Here is a 21,388-nt window from a genome sequence, read left to right on the forward strand (position 1 = left end):
TATTTATAAATGTAATGCTGATTTTTGTTCTCATTATTATGAATACTATTTAAGCATATATTTAACACACCAAAACCAAATCCACTGCCATCAAGTCAGTTCTGACTCATAGCTATCCTGTAAGAGAGTAAAATTGCCCCCTTAGGTTTCCAAGGCTGTAAATATTCACAGAAGCAGACTGCCTTATCTTTCTCTTGCAGCTGGTGGGTTTGAACCACCAGCTATTTGGTTAACAGCTATAGTGCTTAACCATCGCACCACTAGGGCTCATTAACTCACAGGAAAAGCAGATGTGTATACAGCATGTACGGGATGCTGGCGATGAGATACGGCTTCCCCTGCTCAAAGGTGGAGCTTCTTTCTAGAGGCCCCCGGACCATCTAAGAGCCCTCTGGTAGCAGTGCCAAGGTTGTTCAGAAGAGACACCATGTTCCCACTTCAAGTTCTAAGATTTAGTGTGTAGAATTCCTGGACACAAGGTTACATGAAAGTCTACCTAGAGCTTTCATTGCTATTGGGATTGAGCTTGTGAAAGAGTAGGCCAGGGAGCATCTGCGTAACAATCACCCCTGGGGCTTGTGGAGCCTTCAGATTCACAATCCAATTTCCAGTAGAGTCGGCCTTCATGACATGAATGTAGTAAAGGTTCTGGGACTCTCATTTGCTGATGTGGCAAGACTCAAAACGAGAAGAAACAGCTAGAGACATCCATTAAAAATCATAATGTGGAACGTCCAGAGTATGAATCTAGGAAAATTGGAACTCATCCAAAATCAAATGGAATGCATAAAGATCAGTATCCTAGACATTACTGAGCTGCAGTGGACTGGTATTGGCCATTTTAAATCAGGTAATCGTATGGGTCTACTATGCCAGGGGGAGCTCTGGTAGGCACTTGACTGCTAACCAGAAGGCTGGCGGGTCAAACCCACCAGCCACTCCATGGAAGGAAAGTTGGGCAATCTACTTCCACAGTGATACTGCCTCTGAAAACCAAGGAGGGGTTGCTATGAGTCGGGTCCAGCTCGACAGCACATAACAACAACAACAGTGCCAGGAAGGACAAATTGAAGAGGAATGGCATAACCGTCATCATCAAAAAGAACATTTCAAGATCTATCCTGAAGTACAGTACTGTCAGTTAAAGGGCAATATCCATATGCCTACAAGGAAGATCAGTTAGTATGACTATTATTTAAATTTATGCACCAGCCACCAAAGCAAAAGATGAAGAAATTGAAGTTTTTTGTTTTTTTTCACCAACATCTGCAGTCTAAAATTGACCAAATATGCAATCAAGATATATCGATTATTGCTGATGATTGGAATGCAAATTTAGAAACCAAGAAGAAGGATCAGTTACTGGAAAATGTAGCCTTGGTGATGGAAATTATGCTGGAGATCACGTGACAGAATTTTGCAAAACGGCCACTTATTCATTGCAAATACCTTTGTCAACAACATAAATGGTAGCTGTACATGTGGACCTTGTCAAATGGAATATGCAGGAATGAGATCGACTACATCTGTGGAGAGAAGTGATGGAGAAGCTCAGTATCTTCAATAAAAATAAGGCCAGGAACAGCCAGCTACCCAGAGGGAGCAAGTAATTGGACCTATGGGCTCAGGACCATGGTCACAGGGGACATCAAGCTTAATTGACGTAACATACTACACAAAACACTGTTCCATATCCTACTTTGGCAAGCAGTGACTGAGATCTTAAAAGCTTGCAAGCAGCCATCTAGATGCAATGATGGGTCTTTCCTCATCTAGAGCAAAGAAGAATGAGGAAAACCAAAGACCCATGGAACCAAAGACCCAAGGACTGCTGCACCATGTGATCCTCAGCCTATATGACTATGAGACCAGAAGAACTAGATGGTGCCCAGATACTATTGTCAACCACTCAGAGGGGGATCTATGTAAGAAATCTTGGATAGAGAAGGAGAACAATGCGGAACAAAACTCAAAACCATTAAAAAAAAAAAAAAAAAGGACCAAGTTTGCTGGTCTGGTAGAGCCTGGTGGAACCCCTGAGACTATGGCCCCTAGCTGCCCTTCAGGTCTGGAATTGAACCAACTCCTGTGGCTTCCATCCAAACAAAAGACAGGCATATGAGCTGAACATTTCTGTTAGGTAGATACACTCCTTAGAGAGATCAGTCATGGGAGAATAGAAGGGCTGTGCATGCACAGGGAGGCAGCTCAGGGGGCAGGTATGCATGGAGGGAAGGACACAGGGAAGAGGTGGCTATGGGGAGGAAATAGGAGGAGAGCTGTCACATTATGGGAGATTATAGTCAATGTAATGAGACAGTTATATGAACTGCTGTATGGAAGATGCATTTGTTCTGTAAACTTTCACACAAATCACAATAAAATTGGGGAAAAAAGAAAAAAAGGCCAGGAGCTGACTATGGAAATAGACCATCACTTGCTCCTGTGCAAGTTCAAGTTGAACCTGAAGAAAATTAAAACAAGTCCATGAGAGAAAAAATACGACCTTGATTGTATCCCACCTGAATTTAGAGACCATCTGAAGAATAGATTTGATGCATTGAACAGCAGTGACTGAAGACCAGATGAGTTGTGGGATGACATCAGGAATATCATACATGAAGAAAGCAAAAGCTCATTAAAAAGACAGGAAAGGAAGAAGAGGCCAAAATAGATGTCAGAAAAGGCTCTGAAACTTGCTCTTGAATGGAGGGGAGCAAAAGTGAATGAAGGAACAATAATGGAGAACTCAGTTGGTAGGAAGTGGGGAGAGTGCCGTTAAATTGGGGGGATTGCAACCAATGTCACGAAACAAAACTTGTGTCAATTGTTGAATGAGAAACTAATTGGCTTTGTCAACTTTCATCCAAAGTACAATAAAAAGTCCAAAAAACAACAACAACAACAAAAAAAAAAAACTACGAGCAGCAGGATCAGCTTTCAATATAAAGGACAAACTATACTTAACCATAAATACATGCTTACTTACAATTGCAAAAAAATTAATTTCTTCGTAACAATACCAGGACATATCACTGTTAGTTTGAATGAAAGCAAGATAAGGCCTTTATTTTGTTCTTTAAAATCGAGTCTAATATAACAACCTTCCCAACATAAAAGTTTCATGAATGTTTTAGAAATCAAACATTTAAACAATTCAGTCTTTTACAAAAATATTTGAACTGATGTTTCATTTTTTTTAAAGTCTTTTCATATCCAGTCACAAATTTAATCTCTGGTCACCAATTGTGTTCCCTAATGCTGGGCGTGGGATCAGGCAGTAGTTCGTTCTGCTGTGCATGGGGTTGCTATGAGTTGGAAACGACCCGACGGCACCTAACAACAACAACAATGCACAATATTTGCACAATATTCTCTGAAAGGCCTCCTTTCTGTTTGGTCTCTAAGTCTTGAACAAAACACCTAGGGCGTGTCACCAGTTCCAGTACTTTCCTTTATAGGTGGGACGGCCACCAGACAGAGGGGCTTCCTGGGGTGCATCCGGTCTCTGCACTTGAACGGGCTCGCCCTGGACTTGGAAGAGAGAGCCAGGGTGACGCCCGGTGTGGAACCTGGCTGTCAAGGACACTGCGGCAGCTACGGGAAGTTGTGTCGCAATGGCGGGAAGTGCCGGGAGAAGCCCAGTGGGTTTTCCTGTGACTGCACCTTCTCCGCCTACACAGGGCCATTCTGCTCAAACGGTGAGTGTGACGCAGCCATCTTAACAGGAAACCCTACCCGGGATGAGTAAAACATCGGGCTCTTTCGTTTTTTCCCTCCTGTGTAGCTGTTTGAAACAAAAACATTTCTCTTTTTGAATTTCTTTTGCAAAGTACCTATTAAATGCCAAGTGCATCTTATTAGGCGTTTGACTTAACTGAAGAAACTACAGGGTGGTGCTGATAAGGAGTCCCTGGGTGGTGGAGATGGCTGGCATGCTCGGCTGCTGACAGACAGGTTGGTGGTTCGAGTCTACCCAGGGGCATCTCAGAAGACAGTCTTGGCCTCTACTTCCAAAAAATCAGCCATTGAAAACCCCGGTGGACCATACAGTGGCGTTGTCAGGAGTCAGAACTGACTTCGTGGCAAATGTGGTTGTTTTTTATTTTTTATTTTTTTCCTTAGCTGATAAATCCTCTAAAAGTTGTCTGTGGGCATCTTATAGTGTTACATATCCCATCTCCCTTTCTCCATCTGCTGTTGATGCTCTTAAATAATATGGTTGTCAACATATTGGCATGGGGCAGCGCTCAACTTTAAAATCATTAAAGGAATTACTGCTATTTTTACTGATAATGTTTGGCAAGTCAAAGACATTTGCCAAGCATTTTGAATTTCACCCCCCCCCCCATTTTTTGCCCCGTCAACTATCTTGGCTAAGAACGTATATAGCTTTCCCATTAAATAGTGGTGTCTAATAAAATGGAGACCCTCAGACATTTTGCTGCATGATCCGTAGACTATCTGTTAGCAAAGTGAAATAGTAGAGTATTTTTCAGCTTCTCTTGCTCACGGAGGAGTCCCAGGGTAGGACCTGTGGAACGCGCTCAGCTGCTTGCTGGAAGGCTGGAGGGTCAGGTCCACAGAGGTACCACGGCCGGAAGGCCTGGTAACCTACTTCTGAAAACTCAGCCGTTGCCAACTCTGTGGAGCTCAGTTCTACTCTGACACTCGTGGAGTCACTTTGAGTTGGAGTCAACTCGGTGAGAACTGGTTTTCACCGGTCTTGTTCACTGAAGAAGGAGGGAAGTGAGTGCGGCATTGAGTGATCTGGAACATTCGGCCTTTACTCTCCCTTTTTGGTTCCTCACAGAAGACTGTCATCCAGCTCAGTGTTATTTAAGTGTCTCTGGGCTTTCGGAATTTTCCTGAAGGAGCCTAGCAAAAACAGACTCCAAATAGGAGCAACTCTTGGTTTGTAAAGTCCCTGGGATTAGTTAATGAAAAATTGTCACAAGAGCACTCTTCAGGTCCTTTTTGTCAGGAATGTGTCAACCTGTGGTGATAAATCACATGCTGCTGGGACCATCCAGGAGGCTTTGCCCCGTTAAAGTTCAAATGCACCTGTGACCGGTCGTTCCTAAGTGTTCACTTTCTGAAGCCGGTTCATCGGGAAAGTTACTGTGCATCCACCCGTTACACCGGATGTAAAGATTGTGTTTTGTATCGTGTATAATTAGACACTCTGGTGGTATAGTGATTAAGGCATTGGGTGCTAACCCAAGGATCAGTGGTTCAAACTCACGAGCCTCTCCTCGGAGGAGAGATGAGGCAGTCTGCTTCTGTAAAGATTTACTGCCTTGCAAACCCAGTGGGGGTCACTGTGAGTCAGAATTGGCTCAGTGGCAACGAGTTTGGTTTTGTTTTGGATTGTATTTGATACAAGTAACTTTGAAAGACCTCTGGGCTGCTGACAGAGATGAGCCACTGCTCCGTGACCTGGTGGTAAACCTCAGCAGCAACTCTCAGTCAATAGTGATCTGCTTATGATAATGCAGAAAGCAGGGTTCAGGGGTACACAATTGATTCTCCCTCCCACTGCTCTCCTCTCTTCCATGAATATGTGTTTGAGGGTGGGGTGCATGCATACATATGGGAAATTAGTCTTATACTAAATAAAATACTGTGCTTTCAAAAACTGATTTAAGACAGCTGGGTAATTTCCTATGTTGATCCCTGCTAAGCAGAGGCTCTCAGATTGATGCTAACACTTCCCTGAAGCCTACCTTTCTTTTTCAATGAACAATAAATAGGAGAAAGTATATAGGCAGTTGGCATCCGTTGATCCAGGAAGTTAAGGGTCGCCCCGAACTCCCTCCTTTTCCAGCTACTACAGGAAGATCAGAGCATCCCAGCTACAGGAGACCGACGCTGAAAGAGACAATGGCAGTTAAAGAAAGCAAAAGTCAAGCATTCTGGTTTAGGTCCCAACTCAGAGAGGAGTGCATGGAGCTTGCAGTGGTAAAGTTACATGAGGGAATTCACTGCGGGGAATTCTAAGATAAAGCCACTGCAGCATCATCATGAACCAGAAAAAAAAAAAAAAAAAAACACTGCCATCGAATCAGACCCAACTCATAGCGACCCCGCCTTGGGTTTCTGAGGCAGTATCACTATGGAAGTAGATGGCCCATCCTTCCTTCCGAGGAGTGGCTGGTAGGTTTGAACCGCCAGCCTTCTGGTTAGCAGTCAAGTGCTTTAGGCTGTTTTACTCATGTCCGCTGTGAAGGTGTTCTTACGCTGATGAAATTCATTATTATTTTTTTTTAAATCCTGCCACATCAATTAATATGACCCAAACAAGGGCAAGATCCTTGTCCTTAATTTTCCTTCGACATCACAAACATGCCTGTCATTTCAGAGATTTCTGCGTATTTTGGACCTGGCTCAGCTGTGATTTACAATTTTCAAGAAAATTATTCCTTAAGCAAAAACTCCAGCTCCCATGCTGCTTCGTTCCACGGTGACAGGAAGCTGAGCCGAGAAACGATCGAGTTTAGCTTCCGAACAACACGGACACCAAGCTTGCTGCTTTATCTGAGCGGCTTCTATAAAGAATACCTTTCCGTGATCATTGCCAAAAACGGTGAGTGCCTTTTAGATGGGGGAGAGGAAACGGAGTTGCGTTAGGTCGGCAGTAACACGGATGTTCTTGTGGTCTTCCTTCAGGGATACCAACAAGGGGGAAATATGTGCCCATTTTTGTTTGTGTGTTTGTTTGTTTAACTCTGTGCCATCCAGCATCTTTCACCTACAAGAATTGTTTAAACTATTAAGATACCTTTCTCTCTTCATGATTCTTACAATATCACACATTTAATATGAACGTTTATTGTTCATTATAAGAAGATATCTGTTATTATATTTTATTATTAATAGGAGCTCTTTACTACTCCATAGAAATCATCACAGTCAGCTCTGTGCTGCATTTTGAGGGAAGATGCCTTGCTGTACATGACACATATTTTGTTCAAAGCGAATTGTAGAAGTTGAGGGGATGTTAACGAACCAGCGATACACATTAGAAGGAACCCCTGGCTGGTGCAAACAGTTAATGGGCTCAGCTGCTAGCTGAAAAGGTCGAGGTTTTGAGGCCACAATGAGGCACCCCAGAAGAAAGGCCTGGCAATCTACTTTGAAAAATCAGCCTTTGAAAACCCCACGGGAACACAGTCTGCTCTGATACCCGCAGGGTTGCCGTGAGGCAAAACTGACTCTGTGGCAACTGGTTAAGTGCGAGAAAATTTCTACCAGATAAACCCAAAAAACCAAACTCACTGCCGTCGAGTCAAATCCAACTCATAGCAACCCCTCCCTGAGTTTCTGAGGCAGTATCTCTATGGAAGTAGATTGCGGTCTTCCTTCCAAGGAATGGCTGGTAGGTTTGGACCACCAGCCTTCTGGGTAGCAGTCAGATATCTTAGGCACTATGCCTATTGGTCAGTAAGATAGTGGAGGGATACGTTGGTACAGTCATGTGTGGTGATGGCCTGTGGATTGGGAAATGAGTCTGTTACAAGAAACCATGCTACAGAAAACCACTTATTGCTTCTTTTCTCTCTTCTCATTGTCCTGATTAGAGCTAAAGACTTTAGAAATGAATTCTCTATGTGGGTAAGAAGAACATGCATACAAACGTGTGCACATATCATTTCAACTGGGTCATATATGGTCCAAGAGCACCAAATGGCAAACTGAAAGAATGGGACCATTCGATAAGTGTACTCACACTCCTTGTACCTTTTGAGCTTAAGACTTATCTATGTTGTTGTTGTTGTTGTTATGTGCCGTGGAGTCGGCCCCGACTCATAGCGACCCCTCCTTGGGTTTCCAAGGCAGTATCACTACGGAAGTAGGATTGCCCAACCTTCCTTCCGAGGAGTGGCTGGTGGGTTTGAACGGCCAGCCGTCTGGTTAGCAGGCAAGTGTCTTAGCCACTATGCTACCAGAGCTCCCAAGACTTATCTATACATGAGGGCATTTTCTTTGTTCAAGTGGAGGGTATCCTGTGAAGGGTATTTATTGACATCCCTGCAGGCAGAGAAGTCGGTAATTCATTCAATTAGCAGATTTGGTTTAAAGCTGTCCATTTCACCCTGAATTCATTTCAGAGTCTTTGGCCATGACTACTTGGAATTCTTTCTCGTCTTTAGTATAACTGCATTTGCTTACAGCAGTTCCATTGGTCCGTTACATCTCAGGAGCCTTTTAAAAAGAAAAGCCTGAATGTGAATGTTCTGCCTTCTGGTGGAGGGATATTTCTTAGCTGCATGATTCAAGCACTAAAGTCAAGTGAAATATAGGAAAAATATAACATCATAGAAACAGAATGCCCTTCCCCCTCTTCCACAGCAGTTTGCCATCTCACAGTATCCCAGGTATGTTCTCTTTATGTCACAGGCTAGAGCAGAGGTTTGTGTACGCTTCATCTCAGTGTTGACTTCTGAGGAAGAAAACTCAAAGATTTGAGGGAAGGAGACTGCTCATTGGCAACCTGCTTGGTCTTGATTTTTCAAACAGTGCAATCTAACTTTGATACTGACTTTTAGCAATTGTTGCGATAAGGCACATCCAAATTACTATTTAAATCTTGTCTCCAGAAATGAATCAATAGTTACAACAAGGAGAGAAGATTTATGAGTCTTGATAGGTAGTTTTTTAAAACACAGTTTTCACTGAAAAAAAATACACGTTTTTTTCTCCTCTTTAGGAAGTTTGCAGATCAGGTACCAGCTGAATAGACACCAAGATCCTGATGTCATTAACTTCGATTTTAAAAGCATGGCTGACGGGCAGCTTCACCACTTGAAGATTAGCAGAGATGCAGGCGTGGTCTTTGCAGAGGTAACATAGTAAGCTCAGCAGTAGCCTGGACTAAAAGAGACTCCCGAGCATGTAGGACCAAGGGCAAAATTTTGGTAATATCACCAACAAAGGCACACACATCTTTTCAGTGTTGTTCTACAGGGCACAAACAGAACATGAAAAGTGGTCAGGTTTTCGATAAGCGATAACATTCCAGCCAAGGTGTTAGGAATACTTGACTACTTAAAATGCTAAACTTTCCTCAGTTGCTTCATTTTGCTCAGGAGGCAAGTGCTGTCTAATATATCATGTTGCACAATTTGGAGGATCCTTGGTGCTTCAGCACAACCATCTGACATCATAAGGGTATAAACGCAGCAACAGTTTTTACACAGAAAATAATGATTGCAGGCACAGAATAAAAAATGATTTGAGGCCCAGCAGAGAAATTGCACTTATTCACTGTACTAGCTTTTGAAGAAAAGCCTGAATATGCTTCCCTCTGGTAGAGGGACATTTCTTAGCTACATGATTCAAACACTAAGCCAAGTAAAAGTACTGAGATGAAAAATAACTCATTGTACCTTTTTGTGGTTTTGCTAACTGGGAATTCCTTCTACAGCAGAGAGAAATAAAGATAGATGTGCAGTATAGAAAGAGTTTAAAAAATAATACTCACTTTTCTAAATAGTTGTGTTTTTTTTAAAAAAAAAAAAAAGAAATTTAAGCCTTTGGGCTGTACTAATATGTGCTTATCTTTTTCATTTGCTCTGGTCTTTGCTTCTTGCCTGTTTCTCAACACAACTGGCATCCGTTTGGATCCCTGTATCACATGTAACAATTCTGTAGATTGATGAGACTGCAAGGAGACAAGTCCACCTGGCATCAGGTACAGAGTTCAGTGCAGTCAAATCACTTGTACTGGGCAGGATTTTAGGTAAGTAGAAGAAACCACTTTCTCCTAATGGTGATACATGTACACTGATCAGGAGGTTCATGTTCCAAACACAGAAAGCGCCCATCATGACAAAAAGAAATATCTTGCCTCATTTCAGTTGTGGAGCACATGATAATCTTGGTAGAAACCATAGCTCCGGAGAGACGTGCTATCCTGCTTCCTGAGGGATGAGCAAGTGTCATCCATGGTAGGGGTGCCACTGGCCTCGGACAGAAGTCAACGCAGTGTAATGGAACACAATATTGTTCTCGGACTTTAAACACATAGGTAGAAATCACAAATTATGGACTAACTAGCTTCCAAAGACAGAAGCCTTCATGTAATGGTAAAACTAGGATTAGATCTAAAAGAAAGGAACAAGAAAAAATCGCTTTTCTTCTAGTTGGTGACTGTGCGTTAGGTTGTGGATTGGGTCTTGTTTGCCTTGTTAAGAAGTCTTGCCAAAACCTAATCTCAATGTCTTATGTAAGTAAGAACTTATATCTGCCAGTTACTACTAAGAAGAGCACTGAAATAGATACACAGTATTACCATTTTAATTTCAAAATACATATGCATCTCTCTCTCTTTTTTTACACTTGTTCAGCAAAACTAAATGGAAAGGGAGCAGTAAATTTGTAAAGGGATTTTCTTTTTGATTGTAAGTGAGTAGTAAGCAGTGTTGATACTTCATATTATTTGGTCGTGGTTGTGGTGGGGATGGTGGGTGCTTCCTGTAATCTGCTTTTCATGCCTGGTCTGATGAATTCATGGAATATTTAGTCCAAGATGGTAAATGGGAATGTTCATTTTTTGACCTTTTCAGTTTTTTGCCCCTCAGTTCATCATTCCTTAAATTCTTTTTGTACATAATTTCAGCATCTGGAGATTGTTTGATTAAAGCTGTGGGTGACTTATTAAAATATTGGCCCTTGAGTAGGTCAATAGTTAAGTCTATATATAGTTATAGGCTTTCGAGTGCTGTGCTGAGCATTGAATGCATGTGTTCTTATTCTACAAACAAACTAGGGAAATAACATGAAATCGTCCCTCATGCATGCTATGGTGTGGTTTTAAAAATGTGCAAAATACTGCTCAGACATTGGGAAGCTGCATTAAAAAGTTCCCAGGGAGTTGCCTAGAGTTAATGATAGAAATCCAACTATTTAAGCCTGGAAGGAGCTCTGGTGGCACAGGGGTTAGGGCATTTGGCTGCTAACCCAAAGTCGACAGTGTGAACTCACCAGCCACTCCATGGGAGAAAGATGAGGCAGCCTGTTTCTGTAAAGATTCATAAGCTTGGAAACACAATGGGGCAGTTCTACTCTGTCCTATAGATCGCTGTGAGTCAAAATTGACTCCATGGCAGTGGGTTTAGTTTTATTTAAGACTGCCACTCTTCCTGTTTGTGCTAAGGATCATCTATCATCAGTAACACATTTTGACATAAAATGGTTGTTCTGATTTTTGTTGTTGTTGTTGTTTTTGGGTAGCTGTAAAAGTTGATTCAAATCCAACCCCCTGATATCTTAATAAGAGACAATATGCACTTTAAATTTGTGCGTGTATTAGTTATGACATTACCTGTACAGAAACAATGGTTAGAACCTCAGTTAAAAACAAACAAAAAGAAAATACATAGTTATTTCCAGTTCAGTGTTGGGAGGGAGGCTGCTTGTGCAATGGTTAAGCACTCGGTTGCTAACTGAAAGGTTAGTGGTTCAAGCTCACCAGCTGTTCCTTAGGAGAAAGATGAGGCAGTCTGCTTCCGTGAAGATTACAGCCTTGGAAATTCTTTGTGACAGTTCTACTCCATCCTTTTCGGTTGCTATGAGTTGGAATGGACTCAACAGCAGTGGGTTTTTTGGTTTTGACAAATACTTACAGCCCTTTCAGGCCACCATAGAGATCAGTACACTGGTCTCTCTGAATCGGCTGTTTAACTTAGAACATGTAACTTAGGCATTTCTAAACATTAATTTTTTCATAATGTTGAAGGATTTTATTCCAGTTATAGCTACAGCATAGAATAGGAAGCCACAGAAGATTTTTTTTTAATTTAAACAAACAGCTGCGATAGCAACAACAATGGTCTTAATTAACTTCAGAAGCCCACCCCCTTCCCTGTGGGTGGATTTATAAGGAGCAGGCGCTGATGGAAGAAAGAAGGGAAGGGGTTGGTAAGAGCGTGGATACAGTCTTTGGGTGGAGAGAGGGCGCAGCAAGGAGATGGTGGCCAGGCAAGCTGCCCGTAGTCCACACGGCCAGTTGGGGTGATACCATTAGAATCTGATTTCTGCTGGTGCTGTCTATTAAGTGTAATAGGAGGTTTGAGACAGTTTCCATGTCATCATAGTGCAATTTGGTATTATTACCTAAAAATTACCCTGTTTGCTTGATACCTGCTAGTAATGCTTGTTAACCGTGATTGGAGAGGAAATTGGTCCTGTCCATTCTCATTGGAAGAAAAGAGGACTGGAGAAAGGGGAGAAAGCCATTTGTCTTTCTGATCTTCCTGCAGAAAAGGCGACAGCATGGCACCCCTTTTTATTAGGTACTTTGTTCCCAGTGCCCATGAATTCCAGGGTCAACGTGATGATTAGTCAACGCTCATGTTCAGCTCCCTGACGAGGAATCTTTACCCCAAGATATATAAAAACAGACCTCTCTCTGATATAATTAATCAAGGAAAATATGCAGGTATAAGTTTGTTTTGCTATTTCATTCAGCTTTTATTAGGCCACAGTTCCACCACATGAACAATAAAATCTAAATTAAGATCACCATTGTTTTGTTTACCTATTGCTACTCTAACAGAAAATACCACACATGGAATGGATTTAATAAACAGGGATTTATTCTCTTACTGTTTAAGAGGCTAGGAGTCTGAGTTCAGAGTGCCAGCTCTACGGGCTGGGTGAAAGCCCCTCAGACTTAGACTTCAACTCTGCCTCTTGCTTCTGGCCCATTGGAGCTGGAGGCGTCTCTTCATTCAGGCAGCTGCTGCCTGCTGAGGCTGACAAACCCAAGGTCCAGAAGTAAAGTAGCACAGTCCCAAAATTATCAAACCACATGCCGGGCCACTGATTCAAGTCCATTCAAAGTCCCAAGATCAGCGGACAACATGGCAGGCTGCTGAGCGATGACTCAGCTACATGCTGGACTCAAGCAGGCCAAAAGTTGCTGAGACGCTTCTCAAAACTTCTTCTTATAGACTGGAAGCAGACCACATTCCCTAAGGCAACTACTCGGCTGCTCCAGTAGATTCGGCCATGGAGTTGATTACCAGACTCACCATGGGGAATCGCTACATCCAGCTGCCCAGCCAGTCAACACTAGGCCCAGCCAAGCTGACACATAACCGTAACAACCCAACCATGTAATCTGAAAATTATATAAAACTGCTCATGGGAAAACGTGTCCAAATTATGAATCATTATCAAAATTTAACCCATTGTCAGGTGACAGAAAAATCACTGTTGAAAAGCTGGATGCAGTTTACAATGACTGTTGATCACTTCTCTGCCAAAATTATAGAAGAATTCTTTGCCATTATAATGGCATGAGAACACTGACAACAGTAATCAGTTGGCAGTTGATGGTGATTGTGGGAAGAACCAGGTTGCATCCAACACACTTGGTTCAGCTTCCTCCATAATTAATAGACTGTGTTCCATTTGCTTTTTATATCCAAAATGCAGTATAAAATCAAGGTCTACGTTCTTCTCATGGATTATTCTTAGGCTAGAACAATTTTCTAAAAGCCTGAAGACTGTCTTCACTCTCTGAGCAGTAGCTTTGGTATATTTAGAGGTGATGGCCCATAGGGCTCATTTATCTCTTCAGAGTCAGCGGAGCCAGGAAGTACATTCCGAATGCTGCAGTGGTGAGTGGAGCCAGGTGTAAATAAAGAGTGTGGTCAGAAGAGGATGTCTGCTCAGTCTCCTCAGAAGAGTTTTAAGAACAGTCTCCAATCTGTCAGCAATCCTTTTTGTAAACCTCACATCATAGCCAAAGGGCATATAAGAAAGTTTAGTGATATTACTTAAGAACACTGTGATTTTTTTTATCTATCTTACCAAATGGCATGTAAGATCATTGGCTTTGTCTGCACACTGCCAATGTAGATATCTGATGCAAATTAGTTCTAAAGCCAGTTTGTTGTTATTGTAGTTAATGAGCAATTTAATATAGATTTTCATTTTGTTTGGACTCAATTCTGGGACAACTGCTGCTTATCCTCTGCCATCAAGTCAATTCCAACTCCTACCGACCTTATGGGACAGGGTAGAACGTCCCCATACGGCCTCCAAGGCTGTTATCTTTAAGGAAGCATTCTTTCCCCCTGAGAGTAGCTGGTGGGTTGGAATCACTGACCTTTGGCTTAGCAGCCAAGTGTTTAACCATTGTGCCATCAGAGCTCCTTGTTGTTGTTGTTGTTGTTAAGTGCCATCGAGTCGTTTCTGACTCATAGCGACCCCATGCACAGCAGAATGAAACACTGCCTGATCCCGCACCAGCCCCACAATCCCTGCTATACTTGAGCCCATCACCGCAGCCACCGTGTCAATCCATCTCACTGAAGGCCTCCCCCTCTTTTGTCGACCCTCCACCCTACCAAGCATGACATCCTTCTCCAGGGAATGGTCCCTTCTTACAACATGACCAAAATAGGTGAGACAAAGTCTGGCCATTCTTGCTTCCAAGGAGCATTCTGGCTGCATTTCCTCCAGGACAGATCTGTTAGTTCTTTTAGCAGTCCACGGTACTTTCAGCATTCTTCGCCAGCACCACAACTCAAAAGCATCAACTCTTCTTCGGTCTTCCTTATTCATTGTCCAGCTCTCACATGCATACGAGGCGATTGGAAATATCATGGCTTGTGTCAGGAACACCTTAGTCCTCAAGGAGACATCCTTGCCCCTCAGCACTTGAAACAGTTCCTTCGCGGTTGACCTTCCCAATACTACACGTCGTCTAATGTCCTGACTGCTGCTTCCGTTGGCATCGATTGTAGAACCAAGCAACGTGAATTCTTTGACAACCTCAATCTTCTCTCCATTTATTGTGATGCTGCTCATTGGTCCAGTTGTGAGGAGTTTTGTTTTCTTTATGTTGAGATGTAATCCATACTGCAGACTGTATTCTTCAACCTTCATCAGTAGGTGCCTTAAGTCATCCTCACTTTCAGCAAGCAAAGCAGAGCTCCTTATTCCATGGTATTTCCCTCCAGCCCCAAGTCTACCTATAGCCCTTCAACATTCCAGAACCAAAGATTTGTTGGTCCCACCCCGCAGGCAGGGGCAGCTGGAAGGTGCTAGTGAGAGAGCTGTAGAGGGACTCGCTACGCTCTGACTGAGAAGAGAGCCTGGGGCCAACCAGAAGAACCTGGGTAGAGCTTGAAGCCTGTGGATCCTGGAGATGCTTGACGTCCACAGATCCCTGGTCCCCTGGTAAAAGGTCAGCATTGAAAACATCACTGTATCTGTTCTCCCTGTTTCCTCAGGAACTGAGGATGACCTGAAATTTGAAGCATCCTCTCTATCCTGGGGTTGGGTGAGGAGGAAAGACTTCTTGGTACTTTGACCCACTGCTTTGACCACAGGTGCACAGGCAGCTATAAAACCAAAAAACCAAGCCCACTGCCATTGAGTCTGTTCTGATTCATGGCAACTCCATGTGTTGCAGAGTAGAACTGCCCAATAGGGTTTCTTGGCTGTAATCTTTACAGAAGCAGGTCCCCGTGTCTTTCTTGAGTGGGGGTGCTGGGTAAATTTGAACTGCCAATCTTTCAATCAGTGTTGTTGTTTTGTGCCATCGAGTCGGACCCAACTCATAGCGACCCCCTCTTGGGTTTCCGAGGCAGTATCACTACGAAAGTAGATGGCCCCATCTTCCTTCCAAGGAGTGGCTGGTGAGTTTGAACCACCAGCCTTCTGGTTAGCAGCCAAGTGCCTTAGGCATTAGGCTACCAGCCGAGGACAAACCATAAGCACCACCCAGGAACTACATAGACAGCTCTACTGTCCACATTTCTCTGGGCCTCTCCCACCTAAGCAAGTCCGTGACTGAGCACCAACAAGCAGACCAAAACAGATCAACAAGAAAACCAAGCACATAATAAGAGGATTCAACAGCAAGAAAAGGGGAGAACAAGCAAAATTCCTGAGCCATCCCCTATCAAATTAAAGCTATTTAAGAAGACAGACAACAACTGAAATGAATCTTAGTAAGAGCACTTTAGGGAAATTCTAGTGGAAAACAAAATGACTTTGGGGTAGCGAAAAATAGGATTTTTTTTAAACTGGAGAATTCAGCAGGAAGGAGAGATTGCTGCTAATACTTAAATTCATCACTTAGAAGAGTAAGTGGCTAAAGCACTCTGACCCACACAGAAATAAGTCTTAGAACTCAGGAGGGCAAATAAAATAGATTTAGAGAATAGATAGAGAAGACTCACTGTGAATAACTAGAATTCCAGAATAATAAAAAAATATAAAGGTGGAACAGTCATTTCACACACAATATATGAAATTTTCCAAGTTGAAAAAAAGAAAAATAGATGTTATCTGCAGATTAAAAGGGCTTACCAACTTTTAGGAACTATATGGGATCAAATTGACAAGAGCAACTTGAAAGATTAAGGAGGAAAGAGGGAGAGGGCAGTGAGTTCATATTAATGGGGGAGGGACAGTTTGGAAAAGGAGGTGAGAATAGGTGCACCCCCTGAAGAATGCAATCCACGTCACTGAATGTCACACGTAGAGATTGTTGCATTGGCTTCCGTTCAGCTGCGTGTATTCTCCACAACAAGAAAAAAGAAAATAGACGAAAAAAAATCAGTGCTGTTAATATGTTGAATTTTAAGAATCTTACTGTTTGATGAAATTTTATAAATCCCTAATTATGAAAGAAGAAAGGACTTTTGGGGGAAAATAAGGGGTGGTGGGATGGAGGGACTCATCGAGTTCTTTATGAGTCAATGAGAAAAGACTCACACTGACGGATAATTGGGTGAAATTCCAAAAACTCAGATCTTGGAAAGTTAGGAAAAAGGTAATAGAGCAGCAAGATGAGAAGGTGCTGGAATGATATCTTGAGACTGCTGAGAGAATGAAGAAAAGGAGGTGCTGTGGAGACAACTCCGTCTCGTGGCAAACCCGTGTGTGTTGGAGTGGAGCTGCACTGCACTGAGTTTTCAGTGGTGGAGTTTTCTGGAATCAGATCACCAGACTGTGCTTGTGAGGCACCTCGGGTAGACTCGAGCCTCCAGCCTTCGGTTAGCAGCTGGGCACATTAACTGTTGGCTCCCCCAAGGGTCTTGCTAAGAGAAGGGGGGTGGTGGTGTCTGCAGTCCACTCTGATTCAGGGACCACACTTCATCATAAAGCAATGCTCAAAACTAGACCCAAAAGCAATGTCGTGATAAACAGAGAAAAGACTGAAGTTGTCAAGGATCTCATTTTACTTGGATCCACAATCAACATCCACTGAAGCAGCCATCAGGAAATCAAATGACGTAGTGCACTGGGCACATCTGCTGCAAAAGACCTCTTTAAAGTGTCAAAGAGTAAAGACGTCACTTTGAAGACTAAGGTGGGCCTGACCCAAGTTATGGTATTTTCAGTTGCCTCATTACATGCAAAAGCTGCGCAGTGAATAAAAATTGATGCCTGTGGATTATGGTGTTGGCAAAGAGGGTTGAATTTACCATGGCCAGCCGGAAGAATTAATAAATCTTTCTTGGGAGAAGTACAGCCAGAGTGCTTCTCGGAACTGAGGATAGCGACACTTCCTCTCATGTCCTTTGGACATGTTATTGAGAGAGACCAGTCCCTGGAGAAGGACGTCATGCTTGGTGAAGCAGAGGGTCAGCCAAAAGGGGAAGACCCTCAATGAGGCGGACCGGCACAGTGGCTGCGAACAGGGCTCAGACGGCCACAATGGTGAAGGCGGCACGGGGCCAGTCAGTGTTCCCTTCTATTGCAATAGGGTCTCTGATTGGGAACCTGCCAAAAACATATGACGGAGTAGAACAGGCTTGTGAGTAAACATGAAAAATCACCTAACTCATTGAGAAATTCCTGCTCCAGACCCACTCCGTGACGTCGTCCAATTCCGTTTCCCCAGCACTCTTGCTCCCTGGCGTTCTCATCTTGTTACTGTTTCTGTGGTTATTGTCTGCCTTCCTCCCCAGCAGTGTGAGATTCTTGAACTGCAGAAAATTTGTGTCCTGTATCCCTACCTCTTCAAACAATAAGTATTAATTGACCGACTCACTGCCCATTTTAAGTTTGAGAGTTTAAAATAATCAATTTTCATAAAAAAAATTCTACAAATAGGTAAAATGCTTTCAGTGCATAAATGTCATCTTTTTCAAATCACTTCATATCAGACCTTCAGGGAAGTGAAGCTTGTCTGTTGTCTATTTTCTTTCTTTTTTTTTTGGTTTAAAGCTAAGATTTCTTAAAAGACCTGCAGAAATTTTTATTCAGCATTTTCGCCTTGCAGAAGAAATGTGAAAACCATTTCTATCAAAGTATATTTCCTTTTTGTTTTTTATTAAAATACTATAAATGCAATCGTGAAAGTAAGTGTTCTGGTTACCTGGTGCTGCTCTGACAAGAATATACCACAAATGGGATGATGGCTTAAACAAACAGGAATTTATTCTTACAAATCAGAGGCTTTAAACCCAAGTTCAAAGTGCCACCTCTAGGGGCTGGGTGAAAGCCCCTCAACCTTGGGGTCCAGCTCTGCTTCCTGCTCCCGGCCCACTGGAGCTAGCAACATTTCTTTACTCACACAGCTGCTGGCTGCTGAGGCTAAGAAGCCCCAAGGTTGACAAGTAAAAAGGCACAGGCCTGATGTTACCAAAGCACATGGCAGGCCATTAACTTAAGTCCATTTTAAGTCCCAAGGTTGGCAGAGTGTGGCAGGCTGCTGAGCAACGACATGGCTACATGCAGGGTTTAAGCATTCCATAAGCTAGAGACCATTTTCCAAGGCTTCTCTTTATACACAGGAAGCAGACCACATCCCAAAGGCAGCTACACAGCTGCTCACAGTAGATTCCACCATGGAGTTGATTGCCAGTCTCATCATGGGGAATACTGCATCCAGCTGCCCAGCCACTCAACCAGGCCCAGCCAAGTTGACACACAAACATAACCACCACAGTACATATGTTTGAGTATGCATCTGTAGATGAGTGCTTGCTGTGTTGGTGGAACTACTTAGATCTTTGGCTCTGTACCATTGATGAAGTATCTCTTATGTAACAGAATGCTGCTGGGTGTTGAGGGTGACCCATTCCTCCAAGGAGCTTACGGTCTCGACTGTGAGCAGCAGTGTTTTCCCTCAGTCCTCTGTACGTCAGGAACCTTGGTGGTGCAGTCATTAAAGATCTCAGCTGTTAACCAGAAGGTCACTGGTTCCAACCCACCAGCCACTACAGGACTTCTGTAAAGATTAACCCACTGCTGTTGAGTCAATTGCCACTCATAGCAGCCCTACAGGAGGGAGTAGAATTGCCCCATAGGGTGTCCAGCACTGTAGATCTTTATGCATGCAGACTTTCACATCTTGCTCCTGTGGAGTATCTGGTAGGTTTGAACTGCTGATCTTTGTGTTAGCCGCCAAGTGCTTAACCTCTGCTGCCACTCCAGCCTTAGAAACCCTCTGGGGCATTTCTGCTCTTCCTGTAAGGTTGCTGTGACTTGGCTTGAACTGCCACCTGGCATGTGGAAAGGCAGGATAGCCTTGGGGGCAAGAACATGGCCTCCTGAGTTAGAATGGCTGGGTCTGAATACCAACTCCCCCACCACCAGCTGTGTGGCCGTAGGAAAGCCACGTAACTACTCTAATTTCCCATTTGCTTTATAGGGAGAATGATATGCTACTCATGGTACTAAACTTTTCATCAGCATTTTTATTATTAGAAATATGATGTGAATGAAAATGGAATAATAAAGGAACTGTCCTTCAAAAACCTAGCTATAACAAGAAAATCAATCAGATGGGAGATGCCCAGAGTGACTTAAAGAATAGCTCTCAAGCCAAAAAAAAAAAAAAAAGGCACTGCAGAAGCTATAAGCAGAGCGAAGGAAATAATGTGTCAATCAGAGAGGAGCTGATGACCGGAAGGAGCTGGTGGTTGGAGCCCAACAGGCCTGGGTCCCGCGCACACTGTCAGCAACTGTGTGGCTTTGGACAAACCACTGCACTTCTGAGCTGCAGAGTCCTGCTCGTACAACTGGGATAAGTTCCTCTTGTGGCGGCTGTAAGGTTTCAATAGTAACAGAGGCAAATCCTTCACACAATGATTTGCACGTAGTAAACACTCAATAAATACCTGGTACCTTTTTTTTTTCTTTTGAGAGAAACAGGAATTTAGATTTTGTGTATGCCGACAGACTGGCAGTACCGAGGGGAGGTAGATGTGCCATTTTATGATCGTATTGGGTGCGTTGGTGCATCTTAGCCTGACCCATTTGAATTTTAAACTCGAGAACGAATTCTCCTTGTTTAGACTTCATGCTCACCAAGCAACCAGCACACATGATATATTTTTCCCTGTAAAATTATGTGTTACTGCAGCAGCCCCATGTTAACCAACCTCTGGTTCAAAGCAGGGTGGGGTCCTTGAAACAGAAGGATGGGGCAGTAGGGGTGACAGTTCTCACTACTGTACATGAGTCAGTAGGGAGAGACCCTCATGACTGTACAGCATGAGCCCTACTACATCATGGGGTTCTCCTGGGATGTTTGGGGAGGGTCAGGATCAGAGAGCTTGCAGTCAGAGCTGGTTGTCACGTTGGGCAATGGAGGAAGGCACTCTGGAGACTCAGCCCATTCGCGGCCTCCCCCCAGTTTCTGTTACTTCGTGGCTTAGGTGTGAGATGCTGAGCCAAGCTCACTCCTTCCCATCTCTCGGAAGCACTTCATGGTAACCTCTTTACTATTGGCTAGAAACCCTACCACAAGTACATTTAATGATCTGTTTTAAAATGTAAAATAGCATGAACCCTCATCAGCCTGACCCATTTTTTATGGACCCTTTAATCATTTCCAGAGAGTTAGCCCTATCAGTTTTAATTAGCTCTACTTAAAAATTTGCCTTCATTAACCAATCTCGACAATAGTGGTGGACTGACTTAATGGATCTGACTCTTTTCATAAAGACAAAGGAAAAGGAATTTAGTAGCTGCAAATGTGTTGCTATTACATGAAGACTCTAATACTCATCCCTTGCATCATTGTCCATTTGCTCTTTGCACTGTTATTAATATTGTGACTTTTTTTGGATTTCTAGAACACAGTGATGTAGACCAGGAGACGGCGCTGGCCGGTGCTCAGGGCTTCACGGGCTGCCTCTCTGCCATGCAGTTCAGCCACGTGGCCCCCCTGAAGGCTGCCCTGCACCCCAGCCACCCAGCGCCTGTCACTGTTAAGGGACATGTGGCCGAGTCCAGCTGTGCAGCCCAGACTGGCACTGATGCCACATCAAGGGAAAGGACCCACTCCTTTGCAGGTGGCTTATGGCTACTCCTTTACCTACTCACCAATACAGCTTGTCCATTGGCTATATATATATATGGATGTGGATATATATATATATATGTGTGTGTGTGTGTGTGTATGGAT

The 21,388-nt window shown here is 43.3% G+C and overlaps 1 protein-coding gene across 1 annotated transcript in view; it reads left to right on the top strand.

Moving 5' to 3' along the window:
* The window catches only part of CNTNAP4 (contactin associated protein family member 4), a 330,923-nt gene that overhangs the window by 301,908 nt on the left and 7,627 nt on the right, over positions 1-21,388 (top strand). Inside the window, exons 17-21 of the mRNA XM_007939189.2 lie at positions 3,462-3,701; positions 6,362-6,586; positions 8,711-8,844; positions 9,655-9,742; positions 21,057-21,275. Of these exons, the coding sequence (XP_007937380.2) occupies positions 3,462-3,701; positions 6,362-6,586; positions 8,711-8,844; positions 9,655-9,742; positions 21,057-21,275 (906 nt within the window). The remainder of the gene's footprint in view (positions 1-3,461; positions 3,702-6,361; positions 6,587-8,710; positions 8,845-9,654; positions 9,743-21,056; positions 21,276-21,388) is intronic.

The sequence above is a fragment of the Orycteropus afer genome, unplaced genomic scaffold (assembly GCF_000298275.1).
Source record: "Orycteropus afer afer isolate SDZICR_OR568_19922 unplaced genomic scaffold, OryAfe1.0 scaffold00057, whole genome shotgun sequence".
Taxonomy (NCBI): domain Eukaryota; kingdom Metazoa; phylum Chordata; class Mammalia; order Tubulidentata; family Orycteropodidae; genus Orycteropus; species Orycteropus afer.